The sequence below is a fragment of the Cynara cardunculus genome, assembly GCF_001531365.2.
Source record: "Cynara cardunculus var. scolymus isolate 2C chromosome LG 6, CcrdV1, whole genome shotgun sequence".
Classification (NCBI taxonomy): Eukaryota; Viridiplantae; Streptophyta; class Magnoliopsida; order Asterales; family Asteraceae; genus Cynara; species Cynara cardunculus.
In genome coordinates this window covers 14,414,429-14,429,718 of record NC_037533.1, presented here as the reverse complement: position 1 = coordinate 14,429,718, position 15,290 = coordinate 14,414,429, and the positions used below count along the sequence as shown (strand labels likewise).

General features: G+C 34.8%; 1 protein-coding gene across 1 annotated transcript; it reads left to right on the top strand.

Moving 5' to 3' along the window:
* The first annotated feature begins 1,172 nt into the window (after positions 1-1,172).
* Positions 1,173-2,612, top strand: LOC112514635 (dof zinc finger protein DOF5.4). The gene has a single exon (XM_025121214.1). It carries the CDS (start codon positions 1,318-1,320, stop codon positions 2,329-2,331), a length of 1,014 nt encoding a protein of 337 aa, XP_024976982.1. The 5' UTR covers positions 1,173-1,317; the 3' UTR covers positions 2,332-2,612.
* Positions 2,613-15,290: the final 12,678 nt, after the last annotated feature.

The following is a 15,290-nucleotide window of genomic DNA, read 5'->3' as shown; positions in this document are numbered from 1 at the left end:
ACAAGAAGATTAATACTAGATAAAATCAACTAGTAGTCTAACAAATACTACTACTAGCAATTAGCAAGCCCGAATCTTGAAATACAAACTTGGCCAACAAGTTTGGCTCACTAACTCCCATACTTCATTTTTTAATATGAGAACATGTACAACATGTCAGCCTAAGTAACTACAAAAAACATCATTATATTGGTACTTTGCTTACTTTACTGTTCGCTATGCATATATAAGAATGAAGTAAGTTAACAAATAGTCTACATCAAAATCAAAGGTTGAAATGAAGAGTAATAAGATAAATGAATCAATCAAACAGAAGAAGACACGTATTAGAGTTGGACAGTAAGCATTTAATGCGAAGATGGCTATGAAAGACCACCTGTCATTCAATACAACTAACCCGTTTTCCAAAGAACATCCTTGTACGTGTTTTTTTTTTAAGTAAAATTGGTGTCATCATCTGCAAAAACTTTCTTAGTTCTTCGGATATCGAAGAGAACCTTCTTCCCTCTTTTTTTCAGTTTAGTAAATTTGTCATTGTAAGATTGTTTAAGATCATATGTCTTACTTTCTTAACTCCAACAACAAATCTGTAATTTTTATACAAATCATAGAAGAGAATTAAAAAACCAAATCTGTTGTGTTTGTATTCACCCCCTCCATTCTACAAATACTTTCGATATAAGTTATCATTTTTGAGAACCAATACATACCATACAAATTAACGGTATTAAGATGTTTGTAAGTTTTTAATTTTTTAGAGCGTTTTACCTGAATCTCACACACAATCTCTCTCCCGATATATGTATATGTATATGTATATGTATATGTATATGTATATGTGAAGAATATATCTTTGTATAGGTATTACATAATAATAATAAAAAAAATTATTTTTAAAATTTGTCGAAAACGACGTCATTTTTTATCAGAGTGAGAGCTACATCGGAAATTACACCTTACCTACACCCCTCATTACAGTAACTCTGCTTACCTAGGAGTTGTAGGGGTATTTGCGTAATCTTACTCATTCACAGAGGTGGTTATTTTATATGCCTGCGAGGGTTATTTTGGTAAATTCGGTTCAAGCACTACATTTATTCTTACAGAATAATACTCCAGTTTTTTGTATTAGAGAGATATTTCCTGATCATCATCACTCACTCTCTCTCTCACTCATAATTTTTCTAGAGAGAGAAACAATAGTCGGCAAATGTGAGCTCAATTTCGTTGCTAATTTCGTGTTTTTGATTCAATTTATTCAAGTTTTTCGAAAATTCGGTGTGAGATTTGGCTGGATTTGTGTTCATTTTGGAAGAAATGCAGGATATACACTCGATTGGGAGTGGTGGTGGTGGAGGAGGGAGGTTGTTCGGCGGTGGCGGCGGTGGTGATAGGCGGTTGAGACCTCATCATCACCACCAAGGTCATGGTCCACAAGCTTTGAAATGTCCACGTTGTGAATCGTTGAACACGAAATTCTGTTACTACAACAACTATAACCTCTCTCAGCCACGTCATTTCTGTAAGAACTGCCGGCGGTACTGGACCAAAGGCGGTGTACTCCGTAACGTCCCCGTCGGGGGTGGTTGCCGGAAAACCAAACGCTCTAAACCGAAGTCTAACAATAATCGTTCCTCTGAAACTGCCGTACGGAAATCTTCGAATTCACAAAACTCGAGCAGTGACAGCTCTAGCCTCACCGCCAACACCACGGCGGCGAATACGACGGTAACGGCAAATACAACCACAACCGCAACCGTAACCGCACCTGTCGCGGAGGTTTTGTCGGGCATTAATTCGACAAACTCCGCACCGACGATGCTTAATTTCCCGGAATCCTCCACAAGTTTTCTCAATATCACTCAGTCGTCAACTCCTAACCCTAGCTTCGATCCGCCGTTACTGGATGACCCATCCGCCGAAAACAACATATTCCCGGAGATCGGAACATTCACGAGCTTAATAACCTCATCCACCACTCAATTGCCGCTAGGATTCAACATCTCCGCCGACACATCGCCGTTCCGGTTGCATCACACCGGTCATATCGTAGAAAATTCGAACTCGAACCAACAGCAATGGATTCACACAGATCACACCATTGGAGATGATTTGAAGGTTCAGGAAACGAGTCCGTTAGGGTTCATGGGATTGCAGCACAAAACAACCGACGGTGGACTTGGCACAGAGGATTGGAATAATGGTACAGATCAAGCATTGTTTGATCTAACAGGCAGTGTTGATCAATCATACTGGAATCAAACTCAGTGGGTTGATCATGATCATGACCATGACCATGACCACCATCATCAGCTTAATTATCTTCCTTAACATCTCCAATTCAGGTACCAATTCAATCACAAGAACATTTTACCCACCAAAAACAAATAACAGAAAGTGAAAATGGAGATATAACGACTTGGATCTCCTATGTAAATCTATATATTTTTCCTAAAATTTCTGATTTCTGATCTCGAGAGATGTTTTGGGTTTGATGTTCTTCTTGTTAATCCGAAACTAACTCTTCTCGTTTCTTGATTTTTCTTCATGGATTGTGAAATTTTAGTATGGTAATTATGGGGTTGAACCATTTTCAGTTTTATTATAGAAAATTATATCGTGTTCTCATTATATCCTTCTTTTAATCTTATTGCTTCAAAGATTGATTTGGGTTTCTTTTACTTTCACACCTTCCTTCCTAATTGATTTCTTATTTATTCAACTAATGTGATTTTGGTTGATTTTGATGTAATATTCTCTCTCATAAATTAAGAATTATCAACTTAGAAGTTATTTACTAAACATTTATTATTGTCCATAATGTTACCTAATTTATTTGAAAGTTGTTAAATGGTTTGATGCAAAATAATTAAGTGGTTAGAATGATTAAGAGGCTCTGATGATATAGTACAAAATGAAATATAATTGTTTGGTAATTATTTACAATGAAATTAGGGCGTTCAATGGTTAAGAAAGGCCCATGGTACAAAATCATTCAGAGGATTTTAGAATCATTAAGAGGCAGATTTTTTTTCGCCAAACAAGATTCACCTCTTAATGATTCAGAGTTTGTCTCTCAATGAAACTATTAAGAGGTAAACAACGAAATAGTTTATAATAGTAATAAAAAAGTACGTGAAAAATGAAATATTTTATAATAATAATAAAAAAAAAGTACGTGAAAAATGAAATAGAAGACATAAATGGAAGAGATAGACATATAACTGGATTGGGCATGGAGAAAATGTACGGATGAGGTATGGGCATGTGGGTGGGTTGGTGGTTGGAGGCCCCATTTTGTATTCCTATTTCTTTTACACTATTTCTCATCAACCTTTTTACAAACGATATCTAGAAAAGGAAAAACAACAGTAAAAAAAATTCGTGTTTTCAAAACTTTTTACTTTGTGCTATCTGTAAAACAGGCGGTTATCTGGGATTAGTCGGTTCGCATAACGGGTTGGATGAATTATTTTATTTTCTTCAAATTCGAGAACATAGCGTTAAATTTAATTATTATTTGTTTACAAACCAAATATTAATCACGTAGTTATAATTCTAGAATAATTATATCATGTCTACGTTGTTCAGGTAACCTCGTTTATACAAAAGGGTTTGTAATTGATAACGTTTAAGTTGGCCTACGCTGTCTAGTTTGAGGACTGTCGTGTGTGAGAGGCAACAAAAGTACACAACGGACTCTTGGATAGATGGCTTAAGGGGCTGTTTGGTAACCTCTTAATGGTGACATTAAGAGGGAACCTCTTAATCGGTAAGAGGTTGGAGTTGTTTGGCATAAAAAATTGAACCTCTTAATGGTTACAATCATCTCTTAACGATTTAGCATGTAAGGGCTTGCCTAATGGTTCAGAACCATTTTCTTCCTTATTTGCCCTTCACCTTTCCACAGCGTTTCTTCCTTCACACCTTCTTCCCTTCTTCTCTCTTTTTTAATTCCTCCACCTCACCACGTTCATTCATCCTCTTCTGTAACTTATATTATTAAATCCGTTTTGACTTCCCCTTCTCATCATCTCCTAATCTCCACCATTTTCTTCCCCTTTCCATCCACACAAATGGGTCTATGTAGTAGCAAAACCAAATGGGCATATCCGGAGCCGGCTGTCCAAATTCCGGTCAAAGGTATGACAGCAAATCGACATTGAAAAAGAAACTGATCACAAACGTAAACTCCATTGTGGTATCGAATAAGCTTCTCTGTGACAAAAATGGGTTTGGAAAATCAATAAATTATTTCAAGATTTACAGCTGCTGCAATGGTGAACATTCATCATTCTCTTGTTAGATGGGGTTTAGAGAGAAAATTAAAGTTTCTATTTTTATTACCTCAAAATGCTTACATAATTCGTACCTTAAACCTGTTTTTGCGTTTTTGGAATAGATGAACTCGACTTACACCATGAAATTACCTGATTTATCCGACGAAACTTTCGGAATTTTGAGTTCTCAGTTGACATCCATGGCGGATTTGGGTGTTTTCCGGTCAAAAACATTGAATATTTTGTCTTATGTGTCGAAACCCACATCGAGAAGATGACATGGATGGAAGGTCTTTTGGTATTCAAAACAGAGGGTTAAAATGGTAATTTATTGTCATTCAGAGAACAGTTACCAAACAACATTATTTCATTCAGCACTTAACCATTCTGGCCCTCTTAACCATTCTAACCACTTAACCATTCTGCACCAAACCATTCAGCAACCGCCAAACAGCCCCTAAGAGTTCAGTGCATACAAAGAACTCAAACCTCAAAAGAATCGCAACTCTGACACTGTGGCTGTCATATTCGAACCCACACATCTTTATGCAATTGCAAGTATACGACATCTGTAGAAAGAATTGTGCTACGTCATAATGCTTAATAGCGTTATTTATACTCCCGAAATATAAGTTTGATCTTAAAAGTTTGTTGTTCTTCTTATTTAAATTTCATCCAGCTTAACACGATACTGATATAACCAAACAATTAAAGGGGAATCGATTGGCCAAAAAGCGACTTTGGACCAAATTAGCAAGTTTTAACTACGACGGTAATATCAAAATTTTACTGTCATTAACATTATTATTCTGTCTTATGGCATTGTCAGGTATAAATTATGTACAAAGGACAATCTACATTGTACAGACCCAAAATGATAAAAGCATCCAGCCTTTGCTTTTCTCAAACTGGTTTTATAGGATTTGTAGTATGATTTCAGTGTGTTATCATGTGCACTAATATTTATATTTAGAAGTTCACTAATACACGATTTACATATATTTATAATGTGAACGTCACATGATGTTGCCAAATGACCTTAAAAAATTAGAAACGTGTTTTGCATAATATAACAATATTTGTTTCCTTAACAACTAGTTGATGAATGACAGTACATATCATGTCAACACCGTAAAGAGATCCCTCAAGCAGTAACCTCTTATTCCTCAAAGGACGAAAGTTGAGTTATTTATCTACAACCACACGTCCACACCTCATTTGTGGGTTCGGGACCAAGCAGACGTACATGATGCGACAAATCAAGGTTCAACTAATTTATCAACATATAAAACTTAATCACATATTCTCATTGGTTAATGATTTTAAATATGTGGAAACCTAATTATTATAAATTCAAGTCGTAACAGATAAATTTCGCAGTATTTTACAAATCTAATTATGATTTTCTAATGTTGTAAGGCTAAAATATCAGATTTCCTTAGACACAAGTAAGCAGTTGTTGGAATAAGATTAGTTTTTTAGGTTACATGAAAAATACATAACATCCCCTAACTTTAATGACTTATCTTGAATAACATATTTATCACATAGGAAATGGATGGTTAAACACCCAGTTATGGTGAAAGTTCAAATGATCCTTTACTACAAATTTCGTCGGGTGCCTTGCTGATCTTTGAGGGGTACCTACAGTAGTGGAAGTCAGCATCAAGAACGAAACCGATATAAGCCAAACTAAGCTTACACGAGGGATTGGGAACTTTTCATTATTACCCACAAATCTTGAATTCAATTCCAGATCAGGGTTTGCTTTATCAAGATTGCATCGACAAAAAATTACAAGATTTTATCCTCGTAAACATAATTTTTTTTCCGAATGGGTTAAAATTAAAGATGGGGTCCATTAGATGCATACACACCCTAGCCATTTCAAACCAATGCATGTCATGTGGGGTTAGGGTTAAGGGAAGTGGTCTCATCCCTACTAACCACTACCCTTATCTTCAAACGCGTGACATGATTTCTGTACCTTCTGTCATATGCAGTTACGTTTGTCGAAGTCAAAAAGATTTGATTCCTTGAATTACGTTATACATATCAATTACCAACAACTATTAATCCATATAATCCGATGATCTAAATCTAAGAAACTACTTGCATCATATATCTATATATTTGCATAATATTGACCTAAGCAGATAAACCTAAGCGTACGATGGCTTGGATGTTTTATACCATCTATTATTCGGTACTAAAACAAACACGAAACGTCTATGTCTCATAGGTGCAATCAAAACAAGACTAAATTTGTCAAGTCTAATGCCTGAGTAGTCTTATAGACCCGAAGCAGTATCAAAGATCATCATAAGTAACACGCACATGATATATATACAACTTTTCCGCACAAGTATTTATTAATTAGAACATGGTCGTCATAAATGGCATATGTGCACGATAGAATTATATGTCAACATATGTGGTTATTTGAAACTGTACTTATATGAAATATGATATTATTTAAATATTTATATCATATTAAAAAGGATCCTAATAACATTTGTATTGTCATAAACTCTTATTACAGATATGTCCAGTAATATATTTTGGGAAAGTTAACAATCACCCTGTTCATTTTATTTCATTTTTGTCAAATATTAAATGAAATTTGTTAGATAGAAAATTCTATACGGAATCTTTGGTTTGTTAGAATGGTTTTGAGAAATTTGTATTTCGTGAAATGAGTAATTTTTATAATATCTGAAAAAGTAGCATAATTATCTGATACATGTTTGTATATATATACAATCAGTATATACATGTATATGCTTATGATGTACGATTTTACAGTGCTTGCATATATTTATGCAAGAACAAATTTGCACAAAAAAGCCTGAAGTAGCTCGAAGCCCAAAACAAAACCAGATCTAAAAAAGAGATCGGGCCAAGTTTTTTTTCCCCAAAGCCTGATCGGACCTATTTTCACATAAAAGCTTGAGTCTATCCCTACCCGTGCCTAAGAAGGCTAAACTCCTTTTTCTGCTCCCTGAAAGCGAATTTGGAAGGATTGAAATCCATGCTCGAAAAAGCTGAGACGTTGTGCATCTATGCATGATTATATATTGTAAAAAACTCATGTAACGATTTTTCTAATGAATGTTGACCAATAAAACATGACATAGAAATAGACATAATAACTATACATGCCGATTATCCTTCCAAATAAATTGGGCATGTGAGAATATGTCCCATTGCCTTTGTGTTCAAGTATTCAGTATTTCGGGCCATAAAACTCTGAAACTGGAAATACAAACAAATAAAATCAACACAAGAATGTCATATTTTTCTATAAATATACTCGATATTATAGGTGATGTTTCAATTGTTGCAGATCAGTTATATAATGTATAAAATTATATCAGACATTATTCAGGAGAATCTTACGTAACCCAAATCAGTAATTCTTTGATTTTTGTGTATTAAAAAAGGGTTGTTCAAATGGATGCTCATGTTTTCCTTACAGATGTAGATTGCTTATTGACTATGAAATTGTCGTATTACGACTCGTCAAGAATTTCATAGCTGTATGTTTCTAACTTCCGCGTTTGTCATATTGACATCAGATCATTTATAACAACACCTAACATGGAATGAACACGTATACTGTTGACATGAGATAATCCCAATTATATACTGAAAGTTTAATGAATTAAACTTCGAAAATAGTTTTCATGTAAAACCCTACATGTTCGTAGGGAAAGGAAATGATGCACGCTCTGCACTTTATTCCTTCGAAGAGACCCTCAGATCCTTTAACCTATGGTAACTAGCGGTTAATGTCACTGTTATATATACTATAAAATAATGGTAAAGACAAACTAATTAAGCACTCGCAACAAATAATGCCTCCAAATTTTTAATGCAAAAACCACGGTCGCAAGCTCCACATCATATGTAGGATATTGTTTGTCGTGATCTTTTAAGTGTCTGGATGCGTAAGCAATAACTTTCCCTCTTTGCATCAATACACAACCCAAATTCAGTTTTGAAGCATCACTATACACAACAAAATCTTCAGATCCATCTAGTAACGATAATACTGGAGCACTGCATAGGTGGTCTTTCAATAGTTGGAAAGCTTTATTCTGGTCTTCTTCCCATTCATACTTAACATTTTTCCTGGTTAACTTGGTTAAAGGTGCAACAATTCTTGAGAAGTCTTCAATGAATTTCCGATAATACCCTGCCAGGCCCAATAAACTACAGATATCGGTAGGGGTTCTCGGTATTTCCCATTTTTCAATCACCTCGATTTTTGCAATATCTAATTTTATTCCTGCCTCAGAAATAACATGTCCCAAAAATTGAACTTTTCTTAACCAGAATTCGCACTTGGACAGTTTGGCATATAATTTCTCTTTCTTCAGAACTGCCGCCGAAACGACTTCGTTTCTACCCCGAACAAACCCAAAAAAACTCACACCGCAGTAGCTAATCACCCAACTTCAATATTGAGACGAAAACTTACCTCAAGGTCGATGAGACTACTTGAAATCGTTGCTCCTTTTCTCTTCCGTCTTTCAATCGGTTTCTCTTTTCCTCACTTTTCAGGACTGCTTTGGGATTGAAAAGAAACTTATTAGGGTGAGTGGAGACGTGGACAGAAGGCTTGATCATGAGCTGAAGATATGAGAATTCGGCCCAATCTAATTCAAACTTAATGTGTGTTTTATAAAACTAGCCCCTCAGCTTAAACCAATAACAAAACTAATCCAACTTAACTAATAATTTTTTCCCCTTTTAAAACACACACGTACAACACCTTGATTGTATTTAAACCCATTTTCTTTCCCTTTCTTTAACTTGAACTATATATATATATATATATAGAGAGAGAGAGAGAGAGAGAGAGAGAGATTGTTTCAAATACAATCTATCGCATTTGTACAACCAATGCAACCCAATAAATTGAGATATTTATGGAAATGATGAAAGTTCATTTATTATGATTTGAATATTTATGGAAGATGAATATGGTTCATTAATTATGATCAATACTTTATATTAGGAAACAATCAAAACTTCTATAAAATCACATATTAATCAAATGAAATGTACGGCTGAGATTGGGTTGTATTGGTTGCATAAATGTCAAGGGTTGTATAATAACCAACCTCTCTCTCTCTCTCTCTCTATATATATATATAGAGAGAGAGAGAGAGACTTGGGATCATGTGAGACCAATGGTTTTTCATGAGAACCATAAGACCAATTCTCAACCCTTGGATTAGATCTACAATCTGAACATTCATAATCACAAAATTGCCACGAGACTTCTTAATAATCACAAAATTGCCACCGTGCAACTTTAGACCATTAGATCAATAACTTATAAAGTTGATCAATGAACATAAATTGGTCTTACGGGTCTCACGAAAAACCCTTGGTCTCACGTGAACCCAACCCTATATATATATATATATATATATATATATATAACGCATATAATTATAAACATGACGGTTAATTTTGATCTTATTTTAACTTTTTAGTCATAATAAATACTTGGAGTAAAAGCAACGAATATTGACAAGTTTTTTGGGCTTTGACTTGATCGTTTTTCAAATAACCAAGAACCGGTTTTCAAACTTTATCGAGAGTTTCATTAATTGGTTAAGTATTCATTCCAAGTGTGAAATTCAAGACTAAAACGTGCTTTCACCTATAACTAGTCTTTAGAGGATGAAAATATCCTATCCCAAATTCTTACGCCCTATTCTTATCTATCAATCATATGAATACTAGGGGTGTACAAAAAAACGATAGATTCGGATAACCCAACGCAACCTGAAGCCACTCGATACCTAATCAAGTCGTAAAATTTTCAAATAGTAAATGTTAGGTTGAAATTGGGTTAGGACCATTTGAACCCAACCGAACCCGTTGAACCCGATGTCTTTCTATGCCTTAGATTTGATATGATTGTTAAGTGAGATTCGTTAAGGTTGCTAGTAATCTGTAATTGTTAGCTTTAATAGAAAGTCTTATTAAATATTTTTTAATATCACACACGTAACTGTTAGTCTTATTTGTATTTTATAATGTATCAAAGTTTCAACCTGGTCAACGCAATCCAATCACTATGGTTTGGGCTTGTTTGAAAATTTTCAATCCAACCACCCGGAGCCCTAAATGTCTCAATATTAGTGGTTGCGCAGAATTAGGGGTGTAAATGATACGAGACAACTCACGAGCGACTCAAGATCGACTCGGTCAAAGCTAGGTCAACACTCGACTCGAATAGGCTCGGCTCGAACTCGAGCTCGACTCGACATATTAACGAGTCGAGTCAAGCTACTCAATACTCGACTCGAAGAGCTCGTGAGATACTCGATTATTTTATATATAATTAGTTTTAAAATATAATCAGTTTTTATGATAAAATTTGTAAAATATAAATAATAAAAATGTTTTATATTTTTAAATATTTAAACAAAATTTTGCATTTTTTAATTATAAAAATTACTTAATTATTTTTTATTAAAATCACAATTAAAAGAAGACAAAGAAAAACTACAAAAAAGGTTAGTGGAATTGTCCCACATTGGAAGAGAGATGATAAAGAAAGGGAAAAAAGATGTTATAAAAAGAGTGGGAGGTGAATGAAATTTCTAACTTTATCTTTTTGATGATGAAGTATGAAGTTGATTCTCTTTAGTTTTATAAAAACTAAGAGAACACTTTAAGTTTTAAAATTTCATAAATTTCAATCGGTGAACTTGGTTTGAGTTCGAACTTGATTTGAGTTGCAGTTCAAGCTTGATTCGAGTTTGAATTCGGGCTTGAGAAATAATTTTCGAGTTTGAATTGAATCATAAGCTTTTGATTCGAGTTCGAGCTTGAAAATTGAGTTTTGAGTTTGAGTTTGAGTTTGAGTTTGAGTTTGAGTCGAGTTTTGAGTCGAGTATAGCTACTCTATCTTTAGGGTTTACACCCCTATGCAGAACTTTTGGGTTTTGGATTTGGACCGGTCCTTTGTTGTCAACATTCAGAGCTTCGAACCAAAGATCTTCACCATCGGCTTGGAAAATCGGAGTCCGTGCGATTTTAAAGCAATGGTATGTCATCTACATCCTTCTTGCTTTCGATTGTTCTTAATCTATAAACCCTACTTCGCCTGCTGTTGTTATAATCTTCATTTACATTTGGTTTTTAGCTCCTTCATCTCATTTTTCCCATTTGGATTCTGTTGATTTACTTGTAGGATCAACTATAAAGTTCTTATATTGCACACCATGTGTTTGATTCAATATCTGAAGGAAGGCATAATAGTTGCACATTATTTAGAGTATTATCGATTATTTGTAGCAGAATTATTTAGGGTATTTGCCATGATTTCCTCAACCATTTTTAGGGTTTTCTCCAATTAGGGAAAAGAATATTAATTTCTGATTTTTAACATGCCTCCAGATAACTGGTTTTGAGAGAGATAGTAGAGATAGATGGGTGGTATGTGATGGAAAAAATTAACGCTTGGGTAATTTGGTTAACTAGGGAAACAAGGTCTTAGGATTTCATGAAAACAAAATACGTAATGGAAACAATGATTAAATAAAAGTAAGATAGTAGCTATACCACACACGAAAAACACAGTGGTAGTCCAGTGGTCTACCATAATGCCGAAAACGTATCCATATCTTTATTGGCATCCACAAAATAGATTTTCCGTGTCATTATTGTGCAACTTACCAAATTGAAAATTCATCCCAAAAGAAGTTGTACACTACAAGACAGAAATTAATTTTAAACTGTTCACGAGCTATGCACAACTAGGCTTTATTTTCCTTGCTTGAACCTTGAAGATATTGGAGAAATAAAATAAATCTAGAGAGAGAGGGCTTTCTCAGTGTTTAGAGATGAGGAGCAGGGTTTCATAAGCCGGGGGGTCTTTACGAGACAAGGGGTCTTTACGAGACAACCTCTACCCCTAGGAGTAGAGGTATGGTCTGCGTACACCCCCAGACCTTACCTCCTGGTTGGTTATACGGGCAATGTTTGGTTTGATTTGGTTAGAACAGGAAGAGGAGGGCTGCTCCGATATTTCTATATGGTAGTGCTTCCATAGATGTTAAGCTTCCCCATCTTTGTCCAACTCTGTTACACATGCATGAATCAACAAAGAATACCTTAAATTATTGAAAAACAAATAAATTGAAATCTTAAGTCAACTTTGATTATTATCATATGCCTTGCTATTCTTATCATATTATAGGAATAAGAAGACATTTTTTTCTTACTTATCATAATCTTTTGGCCCTCCAATTTGATATATCCGCTTCATACTCAATCATTTTGAGAAGGAAGGCCCACTTGCTCTGCATTGAGAATACGTTTCACGTTTTTTTTAGCTCTTATAGTTTGAACTTTAGTTGCATGAGCTCATCATACCCAAGGCTGTGCACATATTCCTCTTACGTTTTTCCCTCCAAACGACCTCTTTATACTTTCATCAAGCATTTGTTCTTGAAACTGTGAAAAATATGAGATGATTGTGAAGGGTTTGATATATGAATGGTATTTACAGAAAAGTCAATTCCCACACAGTGGTTGATCCATTTCCAACTTTTTCAGACAAATATTAATACATAGGTGCGTTGTTTTTAAAGGAAAGAGAGCCATCTCTCTAACAAGAAGCAGACAAATGCATTTGATGCGTAATTTACAATGTTCTTAAGAAAAAAAGAAAAAAGAAAGAGAAAAGCCAAAATTTGGGACCAAATCCGTAGTTTATTGAATTTAACAACAGTCTACGAAATTGTGAAAGAATAGTTCATCCTACACCAACTAAGTTAATGCTAGTTTAATGGCTAGCATTAATTTGCGAACTTGATTAGAGCACGTCTTACAATAAAGAACAACAAAGAAGGAAGCAATAAACAAAGAAGGAAACATATAAATCTCATAAAAATTAAATAAACAACAAAGGAAACACCAAATTTTCAGATTGATGAGGGATCTTTTTTTTTCCCTTTAATTTCTGCATGATTGCTTATTATGTTATGCATCATCTAACCATTTTAGAACCCTAAAAATCTCATAAAAACCAAATTTTAATCTGACCACTTTAGAACCCTAAAAATCTCATAATAATCAAATCCCAATCCGACCACTTATAATCCCAAAAATATCACTCGATCCATCATCGTTTTCTATCAAAAACTAGGGTCTTATTGTGATTTCAACTTGTTTTTGCATCATCCTCTGTATTCTATGTTCATCCATTACTTGATCTAAGGGGTGTACGTGGGTTGGGTTGGCCAATTTGATGCATTTAAACAACCCAACTCAATTACGGCAGTTTGAAAAAATCCCAACCCAACCCATCCGTTACAAAGGTTGGGTTGGCTAGTTTCCATCATTCTTATGAATATGTATGTGTCTTAAATTTTTTGGTGACTGAAGAGTATATTGTCTATCGCTCGATTTAACCCTATACATCTAAAAAATAGGTAACATTGATTATTGATACGTAAGTACACACAACGTTCGAACATATTGTGCTTTGCATAGGATGAAAATATGTTTACATACCAACACTTATGCATGTTGTCTTCACCTAACCAAGAGATGTATGTACATATATATAATTATATGTTGCTTAGTTTCACACATTTGTATGCATAACTTACAGCCTGTTTGTTAACAGTATTATGAGCTTATGAGCGTCACTAATTTATTTGGTCAGCTATACATGAATATTTGGTAGTGGCTTAATGATATAGAAAGTGGCTTATTCTAAGCTTGTAGGGGCAGCTTTATGCAGAAAACGTAGTTTTTCCAAACCTCCCCCTCTCAATTAAAAAGCACTCTCCTTTCGTTTGTAAAGAAGCCTCCCAAACAAAAAGCCTCCCAATCTATACAGATAGATTAATCCACAGAGTCAGCTTTATCCATACACAACTTAATGGAACACCAACCAAACAACCCCTTAATTCAATTCTTTTGCTGCTAATCTGCTATTAAATGTACGGCATATGGCAACATGTAAATAGAGTACTACAATGATGAAAAAAATTAGAAAATGAAGAAAATTGTCCTCCAAAAACGAGAATGAGACTCAGACTAGGTAAATATAAATAAAATTTTATATTGCATATAAATATAAAAGAATTTTATCAAAATTATATATATTAGCGTCGTGTTGGCGGATTGGGTTGGATTGAGTTAGGTCAGACCCATTTCAACCCTATTAATTGGCGAGTTTGGTTTAATTGGATTGTTTGCGGGTTGAATTGGGCGAGCTGAGCAGGTTGCCGGTTTTCTGTACAATTCTATATGGAGATGGAAATGGAGTGGTTGTATGGGTTAAGTTAGTGTCACCGGGTTCAGTGAATACGCCCATATCTTAGTCAACAAACAAGGCATAAACAAATATTGATGGAATAAGCTATAAGTTTCATTAAGGGGTCGTTTACCAAACACTTACCTGGTGAGCGCTTACCGGTAAAAATCAACACTATCACTTACTTACCTGGTAAGATTTTAGTTCATAAAAACGGCATCGTATACAACAATTTACCCGGTAAGCGCTAACTGTGGTAATAGTCGTCACCCTCACTTAGCGGGTAGGACTCTTGGTCCTTGCGTCGCTCTTACAGGGTAATATTCTTGGTCCTTACCATATTCATCCGGTAAGGTAATGTGACTTGGTAAGCGTTTACCCGGGTAAGCGTTTCGTAAATGGCCCTTAAGCCCGTTAAGCTCTTTCCAAAACCCCCGAGTATGATACGGGGCAGTAACTAGATTGGATTGGACTAGTTGTTTGTCTTGCATTTGGTAAGACTACGACAAGACTGGACAAGTCGTCTGAGTAATGTTTGGTAAGTTGGACAGGACATTGAAAAAAATGCTAAAATGACTAGATTTTCCCTCAAATGACGTGTTAGGTTTTGTTTTAATAATATGTAGTTATAAATGACACATGACTGATTTTTTATAGATGATGTTATTTATAAATATTCGTACATTATAATATCTTTATAAGCATTCGTACAT

Coding starts and splice junctions, on each gene's coding strand:
- LOC112514635 (XM_025121214.1), top strand. CDS start 1,318: ATGCAGGATATACACTCGATTGGGAGTGGTGGTGGTGGAGGAGGGAGG.